The sequence below is a fragment of the Hippichthys cyanospilos genome, chromosome 8, assembly GCF_059441005.1.
Source record: "Hippichthys cyanospilos isolate Australia breed blue-spotted pipefish chromosome 8, RoL_Hcya_1.0, whole genome shotgun sequence".
NCBI lineage: Eukaryota > Metazoa > Chordata > Actinopteri > Syngnathiformes > Syngnathidae > Hippichthys > Hippichthys cyanospilos.
Window position 1 is genome coordinate 19,824,694 of NC_142376.1, and position 13,229 is coordinate 19,837,922.

Sequence of the window (13,229 nt, forward strand, 5' to 3'; positions counted from 1 at the left end):
ATATTGAAAACAGTAATTATTTTTTATTTGGAACATACTGGAGTTATTAACAATTCAAGAGCCAAATGTCTGAATCAGGATTTGGAGCAAGATGACAAAATTAGTTGGTCGACAGGCAGAAGTTCTTCCCACTCACTGACAGTAAATGATCGAAGCGAACCAAACCAAACCACAAATAATCCAAGCTAGTAGCCGCTGAATATGTGTGAGTGTGTGTGTGTGTAAGCTGAACCCCAAATGACTTCAGCGTGCATTCATTTAGGAACCATCACTACAAACTAGCGAAAAACAAAATCCACATATCACTTTTGATATGCAAATCATCTTTAATAACACACCAGTAGATTCAGGAAGAGCAACGATGTATAAGTTGTCTTGCTTTTTGTAAAACCATGCAGGCGGACTCATCAATTCAATCTTTGTCAGCATGAGTCAGCATCTTACCATTCCGCCAGGAGACTTTCAATGCCCCATCTTTCAAAACTTTAGGAAGACATTGTACAAAATGATCTCAATAGAAACAGAACAATATGCATCATTCATATACAGTAGTGTACATGTTAGCCAAATGGTGATTTCAATATGGTACAAAGATAAACATGTGTGGGAATAAACTGTACATGTATGTGGACTGTGAATCATTACTTGGCAAGCAGCCATTATCCTTGCTTTTGCACAGAGGTTAATGGAGAGTATGATAGAGAGAAGTTCTCTGCTGTATTGGAGTAGAAACATTCACGACAATGAACATTGAGATATTGATATAATCTAACACTACACTAAATTGCCTTTAAAATTATATATAATACGTGGCGGTAGCTCAAGACTTTGATGAATTAATGAAGTTACAGCACTTTGAAAGTTCAAATACCTACCTATATACTTATAGAGTTTGTGAAATAGAATAAAAATGTTATAACTACTCTGAAAAAATACAGCATCTTTTGAAATGTGCTTTGTAGAAAATTTTACAGGTATTATATAAAATAAACAGTAGCTTCATAATCTCATAAACAGTATTCAGTGTCATATGATGGTGACAAAATTTCCATTAAATATTTGACTAATTTTTTGTTAAAGAAAGCATATAAAGGGACAACGTGTAAGATTCAGACCATTTTCCATTATGGACAGCAGTAGGTGCTGCATTTACCATTGTCCGTAGCTTTAACACACGGCGACCGCCGAAAGACTACCAACCCCCATGTAATATAATTCAATGATTACTAGACCTACGATTAGATTTAAAACATACTGTTGGTCGTTAAGAACACATTTTTTGCAAGTTTTTTTTTTTTTTTTATTTAGAATCCTTTAATTCATTCCTTTTTAATGAAAAACGGTCTTAATCTTACACATTGTCCCTTTAAGGAGAAAGAGCGTAGCGCTGCAAATGAACAAATATCAATTCATGAATATATTAATCTATATTATATTATTTCCAAGCATAAACGTTTTGTACAGTTAATAAGCATGCTCATCAGTTCTTTAATACAGTATGTGCTGCTTTTCTTTCCTTCTTTCTTTTTCCTTTTCTTTCTTTGTTGTTTTTTCTCTTTCGTCATGCCTGTTTGTGGATCATTGTCTTTGAAGAGTCATTTGGTTGCTCCATCAGCACCAGGTTTGGGGTACCATCCACTGGGATGAAATTGAAGGCCTCAGGAGGATGCACACTTGCCACTTGCACAGTTCGATCTTGAGGTTGTTGGATTTCCATTTTCATAAGTTATATGGGAACCTTTTAAAGATGTGCGAACATTGCAAAAAGCTGTGTAAAACGAGCCTGAACAAAAAACGGGTGAGGTCAACATTACAGAGAAGAAATGAAGCATTGTAAGGCTTACCCTAGAGGGCGCTAGAACTTTGTATTAGCAAGTACATGACCATGCTCTACAAGTGAATGCATGTATAAATGTGCAATTCCCTATTGCTGATCATATCTCATAGAATATCTTAAATATCATTTGGTTTTCGTCTATTGCTGCACTGATCTGGATGCTATATTGTTTTTTAATGGTTTTAAATGTGTCAGTGGGCATTTTTACACATTTAAGTTTATGTCTTTTAGTTTGTAACAATGGATAATGCTATTACACGATGTTCACAAATAAATTCAATTGGAATAAAAGTATCTCTCTTTGGATTTCATGCATTTCATTGAAATACTAACTTCCCGTGAATTTTCTCAATGGTTTTTACTAAATGCATTCTTACTATATTTACAATTAAATGTCTGCCAAGATCGCACATATTTGGGTTAATTAAAACAAAGTAGAGGTAATCATTTAGATATGATCTTGAATTCAGACAAATTTAGTTCAATGACAAATTTACTTCCTTAATTTTGCCTTGCATGCGTCAATCCTAATACATTTATCATCATATCATCATCTTAAAACAAAGTGTGGGTGTGTTGAAACAAAATAGTGAATATTATTTATATGATATTGAATGCATCCAAAATTCATATAATAAAGGCAGAGGGTTACAAGATTCATTTGAGATTGTTTCAATAAGAGGTATCATTTTTATGAACCAAGTCGGTATCAGGGACATCCACTGTTGTTCCATAATCCCCGGTCCCTCTATGGCGCTTTGTCCACTGTCTCCCTGTGGTTATCGGAATGGTGTCCGTTTGGCCCACCCACCTGTTCAGGTGGCCGTGCGCTGTGGTTCATTAAATGTATCTCTTTTGAGAATACCGTGGCTGTATTCTGCCTGCCCGGTGTGTGCGTCGTGTCGAACTGCTGCAGCATGTGTGTGTTCTGCCATGCTGGCATTAAACATTTTACCATTACTAACATTTTTCTTTGCTTATAAAACTACGCATATAATTCAAAGTTATCAAAATTGGTTTGTTAAGTAAGGACTGTCATTTTCCAATCTTGCCCACAGTTGTGTCTTAATAAAGAAAAAAATCAAGAACAATGGTAAGCTCCATTTTTGATGGCGCTATGGGTGACGCATAGCGAAGCATTTATATTTTTAAACTATGAATACTAAAATATGTCTTCATTGTTTTTTAGCTATGCTGTGCTGACTAAACATGGATTAAATGATGTCAAACCTTAAAGTGTATAAAATGGCCAACAGTGTTGTTGAAATTTTGTCCTGGCCCTAATGTCATCATTGTTAACTGTTGTGTAGGAAAGCATGTCCCTAAGCCAAAGTGCTCTGTTAGCGAATGAGGTAAACTACATTAAACATAGCAGCACCATCTTAATGCCTTCTGAAGACAAGACTGGAGAAGAGTGAGTGATATTGCTCCAATCCTGATCAAGTGAATTGCTGCGCCACCATATAAACACTGCCTCGCTTCTTCAATTAATTACACATTGACACTCAGTATAATCAACTCAAAGCCTGCTGAGTCAACAATAACTCAAAAATAGAGTCAAGGGAAATAAAAGGAATAGTCAGGCTGAGACAAACAGTGAGTGAAAAAAAAGAAGAAAAAGACACCCTATGGAGTTTGGCTGGTGTTGGTAGTTGTCTGTAAACATTGCCTGATTGTTGATATACTCAGATTGCGTTCCTCCTAATACCAAAGTGGTTTGTGGCATAGATCACCCCTCAAAAGCGGGTGCTCTCGTGTTTCAGCATGCGGACATTGGCGTGCGTCCCGCTTCCTTCATGGTGGTACCCGTAAGCCTGGCGCTGGCCCTCCAGTCACCGAGCGCTGCCCGCTGTAGATGACGCGCTGGTGCTGGGGCTGGAGCTGACCGAGCCTCGGTCTTCAAACACGCTGATCTCAAGCTATGTGGGAGGTTAAAGAGGGAAATCTGCTAAAGTTTTAGCACACTTCAATGTTTTTGCCCTGTTAATACCAAAACACGAAATAATGCTGTTCAGTTCTTCACTGTGCTTGAACATGGAGCAGCTACCCATTACCAGTTAATTAGATGCTAATATAATCCAGACTTTTTCCTGCATCATTTTACATCATTTTTTATAACCCCACTTTTTCCAATATCAATCCATAAGGAGCCTTGCCTGCCGGCTGAACTCTTACCCAACTCTTCCATCGCACTGTTGTTTGTTGCCAAGCCAACGCGAACTAGCTATTTAGCTAAAAGGAGCAAGTCGATTAGGCAGGAGATATATATATATATATATATATATATATATATATATATATATATATATATATATATATATATATATATATATATATATATATATATATATTTTTTTTTTTTTTAGCAAATTGGTTATTTTCCCCCCCCCAAAAAATGGGAGTTGGAGACTTTCCTAATGCTAATTCCAAATAGGTGGGGCTCTACTGAATACACTCACCTACTTACTTGAGGTCAGAATCAATAAGAAATGCTCTCAACAGTTAAAAAAAAAAAAGAGTGACTAAAGTGTACCGTCGCAGCTCAGAGCCCAAAAATATTTGGTTCATCAGGAAAAATGACATCCGATTGTGTTTTGGTTACACTGGCTTTGTTGGAGCAAGCTTATAAGAGCCTATGGAAGCTTTCTGTTGGAGATGCCATGGTGATAGCCACATTTTCTCCTTCTTGGCGCCTGGAAGCCAAGCTATGACATAGAGTCATTGAAAGGCAAGTCTTGGTGCTTTTAGCTATTGCAGGCAGAACCAGCTTGAATGAATGAATGATAGAATAAAGAATTCTGCAGTTTGTGAGGACCTTTTTTTTTTTTTTGTCATATGAAGACAGTCTACAGGAAAAGCCATCGAGTGGCTGTGGAAAGAGTTTTGGTATGGAAAAAATAAAAACGGACACCGCTGGATTAAATCGAGTATGTATGTATAAATCCAGTATGTATGCAAATCCATGTGGGTGTGTGAGTGACAGAGCAGACATGAAAAGAGGATGCATAAACAAAATAACCAAAGGCTGCTGGATTAAATCCAGTTTGTGTGTATACCTGTGCTGGCGTGGTTGTGGTTGATGGCGAGAGGCTAAACGTTAACTTCAAACAAGTGCGGCTGGAAATGAGAATATTGACCTTTGAACAGCAAAATAGAAGGGCAATTAAGTGTGTTGATTACATCTCATCAAGAAAAGATGGTCTTCTGGACTGTCAAAAATGTACCAGTTAGACAGATGATCGGAAGTGCTAATATAATGCTAATATAATCCAGACTTTTCCCTGCATCATTTTACATCATTTTTTACAACCCCACTTTTTAGTTCTACTTATTAGTTTAGCAACACTAGGAAAAGTAGATCAAATATACTGCACTTTACATTATTACTATAGATAAGAATCTAGTTTTTAGGATTGTCTCGTCTTGCGCACCTGCACTTTATTATTGTACATGTAAAACGCAGAGGATAGTGAGAAACGCAATTTCGATTGCTTTGTATGTTAAGCACATGTGAAGAAATTGACAATAAACTTGACTTTGACTTTGACCACGCACTAATGTGATACAGCCACTAATGTTTGTGGACAGCAAATGAGTAAAGTAGTCATTAGTCAAGTATTTGAGTCATTTTGTAAACTACTCCAAGGAGGTGTTGATGGCAACACTCAATATCAGTCTTTTCCAAGCATAGCCTCATGACCATATGTGAGTAGGAGGGAGTGGAGGTGATTTCCATGTCCGCCCAACCCATATACATGTGTGGAATTTTAAAAGACTCATTACAATGGCTTCTGTGACGTCTAAAACTGCTGCCACCTCTTATCTTTTATCACTGCTCTAAAAGAGTCGTGGCTTCACCACGCACTTTTGTGTGCTTGTGCTGCTTGAGTGGCAGGAACCTTTCTGAAGGATACAACTCGCATACCCCTTTCAATTGGGTCGGTGATTAGCAGGCCTCGCGGAGCATAGATTTTCTCATTCTGATCCTGGATGTAGCTTGTTATCTTCCTCAAAACCTGAAATTCAACACATACATAGAATAGAACTAAATGATTTAAGTGTAAATTGCTCAGTTAATACATTTATTAAAAACAAAAGGAGCACTCTTCTTGAGCTCTATTTCTGTACAAATTATGTATATACTGTACAAGTGCTCAGATAATGAGAATGGAACTTGTTGAGGAATCCATAAATCCATCAATTTTCTACTACTTAGCCAAGGTTGTGTTGCGGGGGAAGCTCCCTGAACAGCAAAACCCAGACGTGCCTCTCCCTGACACTTCGTCCAGCTCCTCCAAAGGGATCCCAAGGCATTACCAGGACAGCCAATTGGCATAGTTTCACCAGCGTTTCCTGGGTTGTTTCTGGGGGCTCTTTCCAGTTGGACATTCCCAGAACGCCTCACCAAGGAGGTGTCCAGCAAGCAATCTAACAAGATGCATCTCAACTTGCTCCTCTCAACATGGAGGACTAGCAGCTTGACTGAGTCCCTCCCGGATGACCAAGCTTATCACCCTATCTTTAAGGGAGAACCCGGACACAATGCGGGGACACATTGTGGCCACTTGTATTTGAGATCTCGTTCTTTCGGTCTTGACCCACTGCTCGTGTCTGTAAGTGAGAGTAGGAACATATATCAAACGGTAAATCTAGAGCTTTGCCTTTCAACACTGGTCCTTCATCACAGCAGACGCAGCATTGATCCTTCCTTCAATTTCCATCTTCATCCTGCTCTCACTTGTGAACAAAACCCAAAGATACAGGGGACCCCCGGTCTACGACGTCCCTGCCTTATGTTTTTTTCATTTTACGACGTGGACTGCGACGTTTTTCGTCCCCTCTTTATGGTATTTTTCCAGCACACAACGGGTGCAGGCCCGGCCACCAGACGCTTGTCTACACGTCACCTCCAGGCTTGGCTCTAGATTCCTCAGTGACCTGCAACTAGGCCAAGGAAAACTGAATCCAATTATTTTATTCATTCTAAGGGTTCTGCGAGACGTGCTTAGTCTGGTCACTTACCTAGGACCTATTTGCTATTAGTAACCCTACCAGGGGCATAAAGCCCCATGCAATTCAGTTCCTAGGATCACTGTAGCACGAGGAACCCTCCACCACGGTAAGGTGACTGCTCACACACTGGAATTTGTTGATGAACAGTCCTTCTAACGATTTGCCTTTGCATTTCTAGCGTTGCTTTTATGTATATTTCTTTACACTTTATGCCAGGGGTGCCCAAGTCTGGTCCACAAAAGCTCCTATCCAGCCTGTTTCAATGTAACCCTCATCCGCTACACATGATTCAAATGTTCAACGAATAAGCAAGCTTTGCAAAAGTATGATAACAATCATGATTATCTGAATCAAGTGTACCGTATGAGTGTTCTATGGAAAGCAGGCAGGATAGGGGCTCTCGAGGACCGTACTTGAGCACCTCTGCTTTATACAGTACACATTCAGGTCAAACAAGTAATCTGTTAAATCAGGGATATGCAACTCTAGGTCCTCGAGAGCCGCATCCTGCCTGTGTTTCAATGTGTCCCTCTCTTATCACACCTGATTCCTGCAACCTTTGTGGAAGACTGATAATGATCCTAATCATTTGAAACAGGTGTTCTGAAAGTGAGAGGGATGGAAAACAGGCAGGAAACCACTCTCAAGGAACCGGAGTCCCCAAATGTTTTGTTAAGTGGTATTTCTTACATGCTTCATCTCGTTGTCTGAATAAACACAAATGATCTACTTTATTCCAGGGTAAATGATACCCACTGACTTTTATTGTTGTCCAGGTTGCATGCTTGCCAATTTTATTGATAAACTCAGTTTAAAAATAATTCCAAGCATCTACTACAGTATTAGTTGAAATCTAGCATTCAGACTTAAACGTATTATTTTCTTCCTTACTGTACACTATATATTTAGAAGGAAGATGAGTCGATAGACTTTTTCAGACAAAAAAGAAAAAGGCCTCACATTGTGTGATTGTCTCTGCATGAGTAACCAAAATCCAGTCAAGTAGTGAGCAAGAGCTGAGATCAGCTCTGGTGGGTTAAATTTGACCTAATAAGAAGTTTAAAATCCTTATCGATCTGCCAGTTACAATTAAGAACAATTAAAACTATGTTTTCAACTTTTAAATTTGAGGAGGTAATTGTAAATTGGATATATTTGTTTTTTGCAGCAGATTTCATTCAGACCACATTCAGATTTTTATAGATTCTGTATGTTTTTATTATGAGCTGTTTGCTCTCATGTAAATGACCTTTCACAAAGGCTCTCAAATTAGGGACTCTATAGTTGATGAAATATATTCTGCAGTTAGGATGGAGATAACATATGTTAAATGTGCTCCCCTTTTTGTTCTGTTTGTCATCTAGATTTACATATAATATATTTCCTGTTTTAGTCATGCAGTGCTAAGTATACAACTGTCATGTTTGAACAATTATTTTGCTACAGGTTGATTTGAATAGAAAATGTAGGACAAACTTAAATTTTAAGTTAATTGGTCAGATATACTGTACTAAATATTCTTTCCCCCGTTTTGTGACTAGTACATTTTATTACTGGTTACATTTCTCAACATCTACCATTTATTTTACTGACTAAGATAAAAAGCTGTTATGTTCCTCAATCTCAACACTTCTTGCAACAAACACAGCGCAATGTGTTTGAAGCGAACAGCAGCAGAGCAGGACAAATGTCCACAGGATTTGTGGTGACTGATGGCCAGTCATGCTGAAAGGACAGCTATTAGATTTAAGTGGCATAATTAGGGCAGCTCATTGAGCATGGGCTATATGCCTCTGTGGACAACATCAATGCTGAAATGCCATGTATCCCTTGCAAGCAGCCTAAGCGTGTCTGACAGCTGAACCACACTCCAGTGTGCCTTGCCGCAGATTTTTTTTTTTTTTAAAAGCTGTCAGTGTTGGTGAAAAGGCAAGCGCTGTCATTTGCACATTTGTGCATTTCGGTAAAAACACTTTTTGCTCCATACTTTACCACTGCACTTCTTCATCCAAGTTTTGTCCCATACAATAATTGACCAATGGTGAGTATGGGTCGTTTTATCATGATAACCAGGGGTGAAGATTAGTGAAACAAGAGGCAGAGTGGGAGCAGTCGCTTACCTCAAAATTCTACACACAGTTCCCTGTTATGACAACGTGAAAACAAACAAACAAACAAACAAAAAACTGGGGACATGTTTTTACGTCATTAAAGATTTTAGAGTAACGATAAAATCCCATTTATTTTTTATTTTACTCACAGCCTTTGTCATGAAGCTCAAAATTGAGCTCAAGTGTACCCTTTTACCAATAATCATCTTGAGATGTTTCTACAGCTTAAGAGGAGTCCACATGCAGTAAATTTGGTGGATTGGGCATGGCACACCCCGTTTTTTTTTTTTTGTTTAAGTTTCCACTGTTGGCCATGCATGTCAAAGCACAAACACCAAGCATGAAGTCAAAAGAATTGTCTTAAATCTGGCAAGGATACAGAAAAATATATGGGGATTTGAAGGTCCCAATGAGCACAGTGACCTCCATTTTTGCCAATAGAATTAGAAAAAGGCACCCGAATGGCTCTCGAATGGCTCTAAAACCAAGAGAAACAAAAATTCTGTCCTCTAATGAGACAAAGGCTAAACTCTGGTGTGAATGCCAGGCGTCATATTTTGAGGAAACCAGGCACTGCTTATTACTAGGCCACTATCATCTCTGCAGTAAAGCACGGTGGTGGCAGCATCATGCCATGGGGATGTTTTTCAGCAGCAGGAATTGGCACACTCATCAGGATAGAAGGAAATGTGAATGCTCTTGACCTCAAACTAAGGTGAAGGTCAGGACAAAGATCTGAAGCACACAGACAGGATCTCAAAGCATTGGCTTCAGAACCATTCTGTGAATGTCCTTAAAGCCCCAACTAAAATCATTGAACATCTCTGAAGAGGCTTGAAATAGGCTGTGCACAGACATTTTCCATCAAACCTGAAAGAGCTTGAGAATTACTGCAGAGAAGAATAGATAGAACTGCCTAAGAATAGGTATGGTAAGTGAATATCATCATATGCAAAAAGACTTAAGCTGTAATTGTTCCCAAAGGTGGATCAACAAAGTATTAAACAAAGGCTGTGATTGCTTATGTAAATATGATTTCTTTTTTTTTCCATTTGTAATTAATGAAAAAAAAGTCAGAATGGGCTATTGTGAGTAGAATTTGGAGGCAAGAGATTAATTAGATACAATTTGGAATGAGTCTGTAACATGGAAAACTGAAAAAGTGTGCCTGTGAAAATTTTTCGGATACACTGTATGTTGTCTATGGAAACCTAAAACATAAACATCCACCATCATATTGTTGATAGCGACCAATGACTTGTACTTGATATAAAAAACTCACACATCCTTGTTTAAATGTGACAAGTCAGCTCAAAGAGCTGAAATGCATTTAGGATTAATAAGAGGCACTTTGAGTGGTGTGCTGACTTCCATTTTTCCTATGTTAGAATGTGGTAAGTTTCTAACAGCTACATCCCAGTTATGAAAAGTTGTGCACTCTTGTACAGTCACATTATCCTAGTTTTTGTTTCCCTTATTCACCTCCCAAAAATATATACTGTTAACTTTTTCCAATGAGTTGTACAGACAGATTTGCGGAAATTACTTGATTTCTATCGTACAGAAAAATCGGTGGTGATTCATCAGAGAACAACAACAAGGCCTCTTTGAGTTTAGTGTAGGTCATTCCAGTGTTGCACCAAGAGAGATTAGGCCACAGAATCTTTGCTGCATTACTGACCACGGAGATGACAAAGGCCTTCCACAGCTGCACGTACAGCTGTCGAAGTACTGGCCCTGCAAACCTAATTCAAAAACAAAACCACAGTCATGAATTCTTCTTTCTGTATTTGGCAGAGGAAAAATGATCGTGAAATGAACAAATCCAACTCCTCAGCCATAAAACTAAAGTGCTTTTTCTCTCTCCTGTGTGTTAACTTGCAACACTTCGAGGAAACCCAGGGGGAAGATGGAAAAATGTCTCATTACAAATTCAGAGGAAGCACAAAATATGGTCCAATAAAACGATAGGAATGTCAGAAACCAATGGAGTAATAAACCAAAAACCTGGGCAGGAAGGTACCTCAAAACTAAAATAGAATTTGGGGCTTCAAACTATTACATAAACATTGGCATCATTTCTTGTAAGATTTCAATTCATTGAGCGACCAGAGCGACTAATTTAAATTAATCGTGAAATATTACAAACTAAATTAGTTTAATTTATCATTTTTTTGAATTAATGTTTAAAAAAAATGTTTGTTTATTGATTGATTTAACCTCATCTGCAGAACTTTTTCCTGCCCTTAGGCCCGCCTTTTTATACTTTTTGTGACACTAAACAATGTTAAAATGGTACTGATGCTATTATAGCAAGACACACACTATCAATTCGCACACCTCAGCTATGTGTCCAGAGATAATTGTACTGTATTTTAATGCAACTGCATTTTAAAGTAGATCATTCCAATCGTACTGCGCAGACCAGGTATTAAATGATGTGGAAAACTTGATATATTTTGTAATTCATAGATTTATTGCAAACAATACAATACAATACAATGATCTTAAAATATAATTGTGTATCTACTTTACAAGTTTGACACAACAGAAAGGGGAGGGACCATATCGCTAATTGACAGAAAGAGATCACAGTAACAGCAGAAATCAGTTCAACTAAAATCATTGAAAAATGATACAAATGTGGATTAAAGCTATTATATTTGAAGACTAGCTGTTACGCAATGTGAAATCAACTTTCGGGTTGGATTCAATGTCTTAAGGAACAAGAAACTGCGAGTCATGTGCTGAGCCAATCACTTCTGATCTCTGTCAGTCAGCGATATGGTCCATTCCGTTTCCATTGTTCCATTGTTTCTGCTTTTGTATTGTTTTTCCCTGAAATGCACATTTGTTTTCTGTGTTTTGTTTTTGGTTTTGGTTTTTCTTAAATGTAAATTTGCTGCCGCTTTGTGTAATTGTTTTCTGTTGTTTGGCTTGAATTTGTTATTTTGGCAGTGCCTCTGGTCGCTGTTGATATTACATTTTGTAGTGAGAAAGATGGTGTGGCTTTAATTGAGAGCAGTCAGTCGGTGACACACATGTTGTTTTGAAATCTGGCCCATGTAAGTTGTACTTACTTGTTGTCATTAATATATGTATTGCATATGTATATATATATATATATATATATATATATATATATATATATATATATATATATATATATATATATATATATATATATATATATATATATATATATATACTTACACACACACACGTGCACAAAATTAGCTTGTTTGTTGATCCAACAACTTGTTAACTGTGGATGCCATGCTAATTCTTTAGCATTTTACATCCTGCTGCCTTGTATGTATTTGTTGATGCCAGGTTTTACCCTTTGGTAAATGAAAACATATGCACATGTTTTTGCATGGATATCAACTCATCTGCATCTACCTATGTTTTTTGCATTGAAATAAATAACATTTGTAATTCTGCTGTATAATTGACTTAATCAATGTAATTTGTGTACTTTTTTTGTACATTTTTAGACTGCCCCATTCTGCAATAAAAATCTCGAGCGTTGACTGGTCCATGGCCATAAAAATATTGAGGACCACTTATTTATTTATTTAATCTTATCTGCGATCAGTTTTTAAAGTCAAATGTCATCCTTTGAACGCAAATTTTCCCCACGCTAGGGTCAGCTTTACTTTCAACTTTTATGATACTACACAATGTTAACATGTTACACTAAACATTATAGGTACATACAGTTAATATAGCACAAATAGGCTGCGTGTCCCGAGATAAAATACCAATAAGCAAAATACTACATTGAATAGACCTTTTTTCGTATATGAACGCATGAGTGAAAAAAAAATCTCAACATTCTCGGAGCAATCAGCGTCCATTGAGAGGATCCACCGCAAGCATCCGGACTTTTGGCTGCTTCACTGATTCTGCACACACTCTCTCTGGTGCGTGTGGCCTCCTATCAAAAATCTACTTGGGTGGCTACACTTGTCATCATCGTTCAACCGACTTCATTTTGTCAAATGAGTCAATAAAGTCACTCTCCAGTGAGGCCGATAACATCTCGTCTACAACTGGACAAAAGACATGAAAGGAACTTGGAGCGGAGCCTTTTCTACATGGCTTCAACACAGATATAAACAACTTTGCGCAGCTCCCTTTGCCTTCTGGTGATAAGGAAATGTTTAGAAAAAGTGACAAAAAAAGAGGGATGATTGATGCGGGTGGACGAGATCAGCCCAGCGAGGCATGCTGGGACTTTGCACAGCTCCAGTTTGACCCAAGAG

The 13,229-nt window shown here is 37.9% G+C and overlaps 1 protein-coding gene across 4 annotated transcripts in view; it reads right to left on the reverse strand.

The window, feature by feature from the left end:
• Positions 1–13,229, reverse strand: part of LOC148420485 (golgin subfamily A member 7B-like) — a 107,407-nt gene continuing 94,178 nt past the window's right edge. For all 4 annotated transcript variants that reach the window (XM_088421083.1, XM_088421080.1, XM_088421082.1 and 1 more), the window contains 2 exons: positions 5,752–5,853; positions 1–3,756 (listed from right to left, as the gene is read on the reverse strand). In XM_088421083.1, the coding sequence (XP_088277209.1) occupies positions 3,670–3,756; positions 5,752–5,853 (189 nt within the window). In that variant the 3' untranslated portion in view covers positions 1–3,669. The remainder of the gene's footprint in view (positions 3,757–5,751; positions 5,854–13,229) is intronic.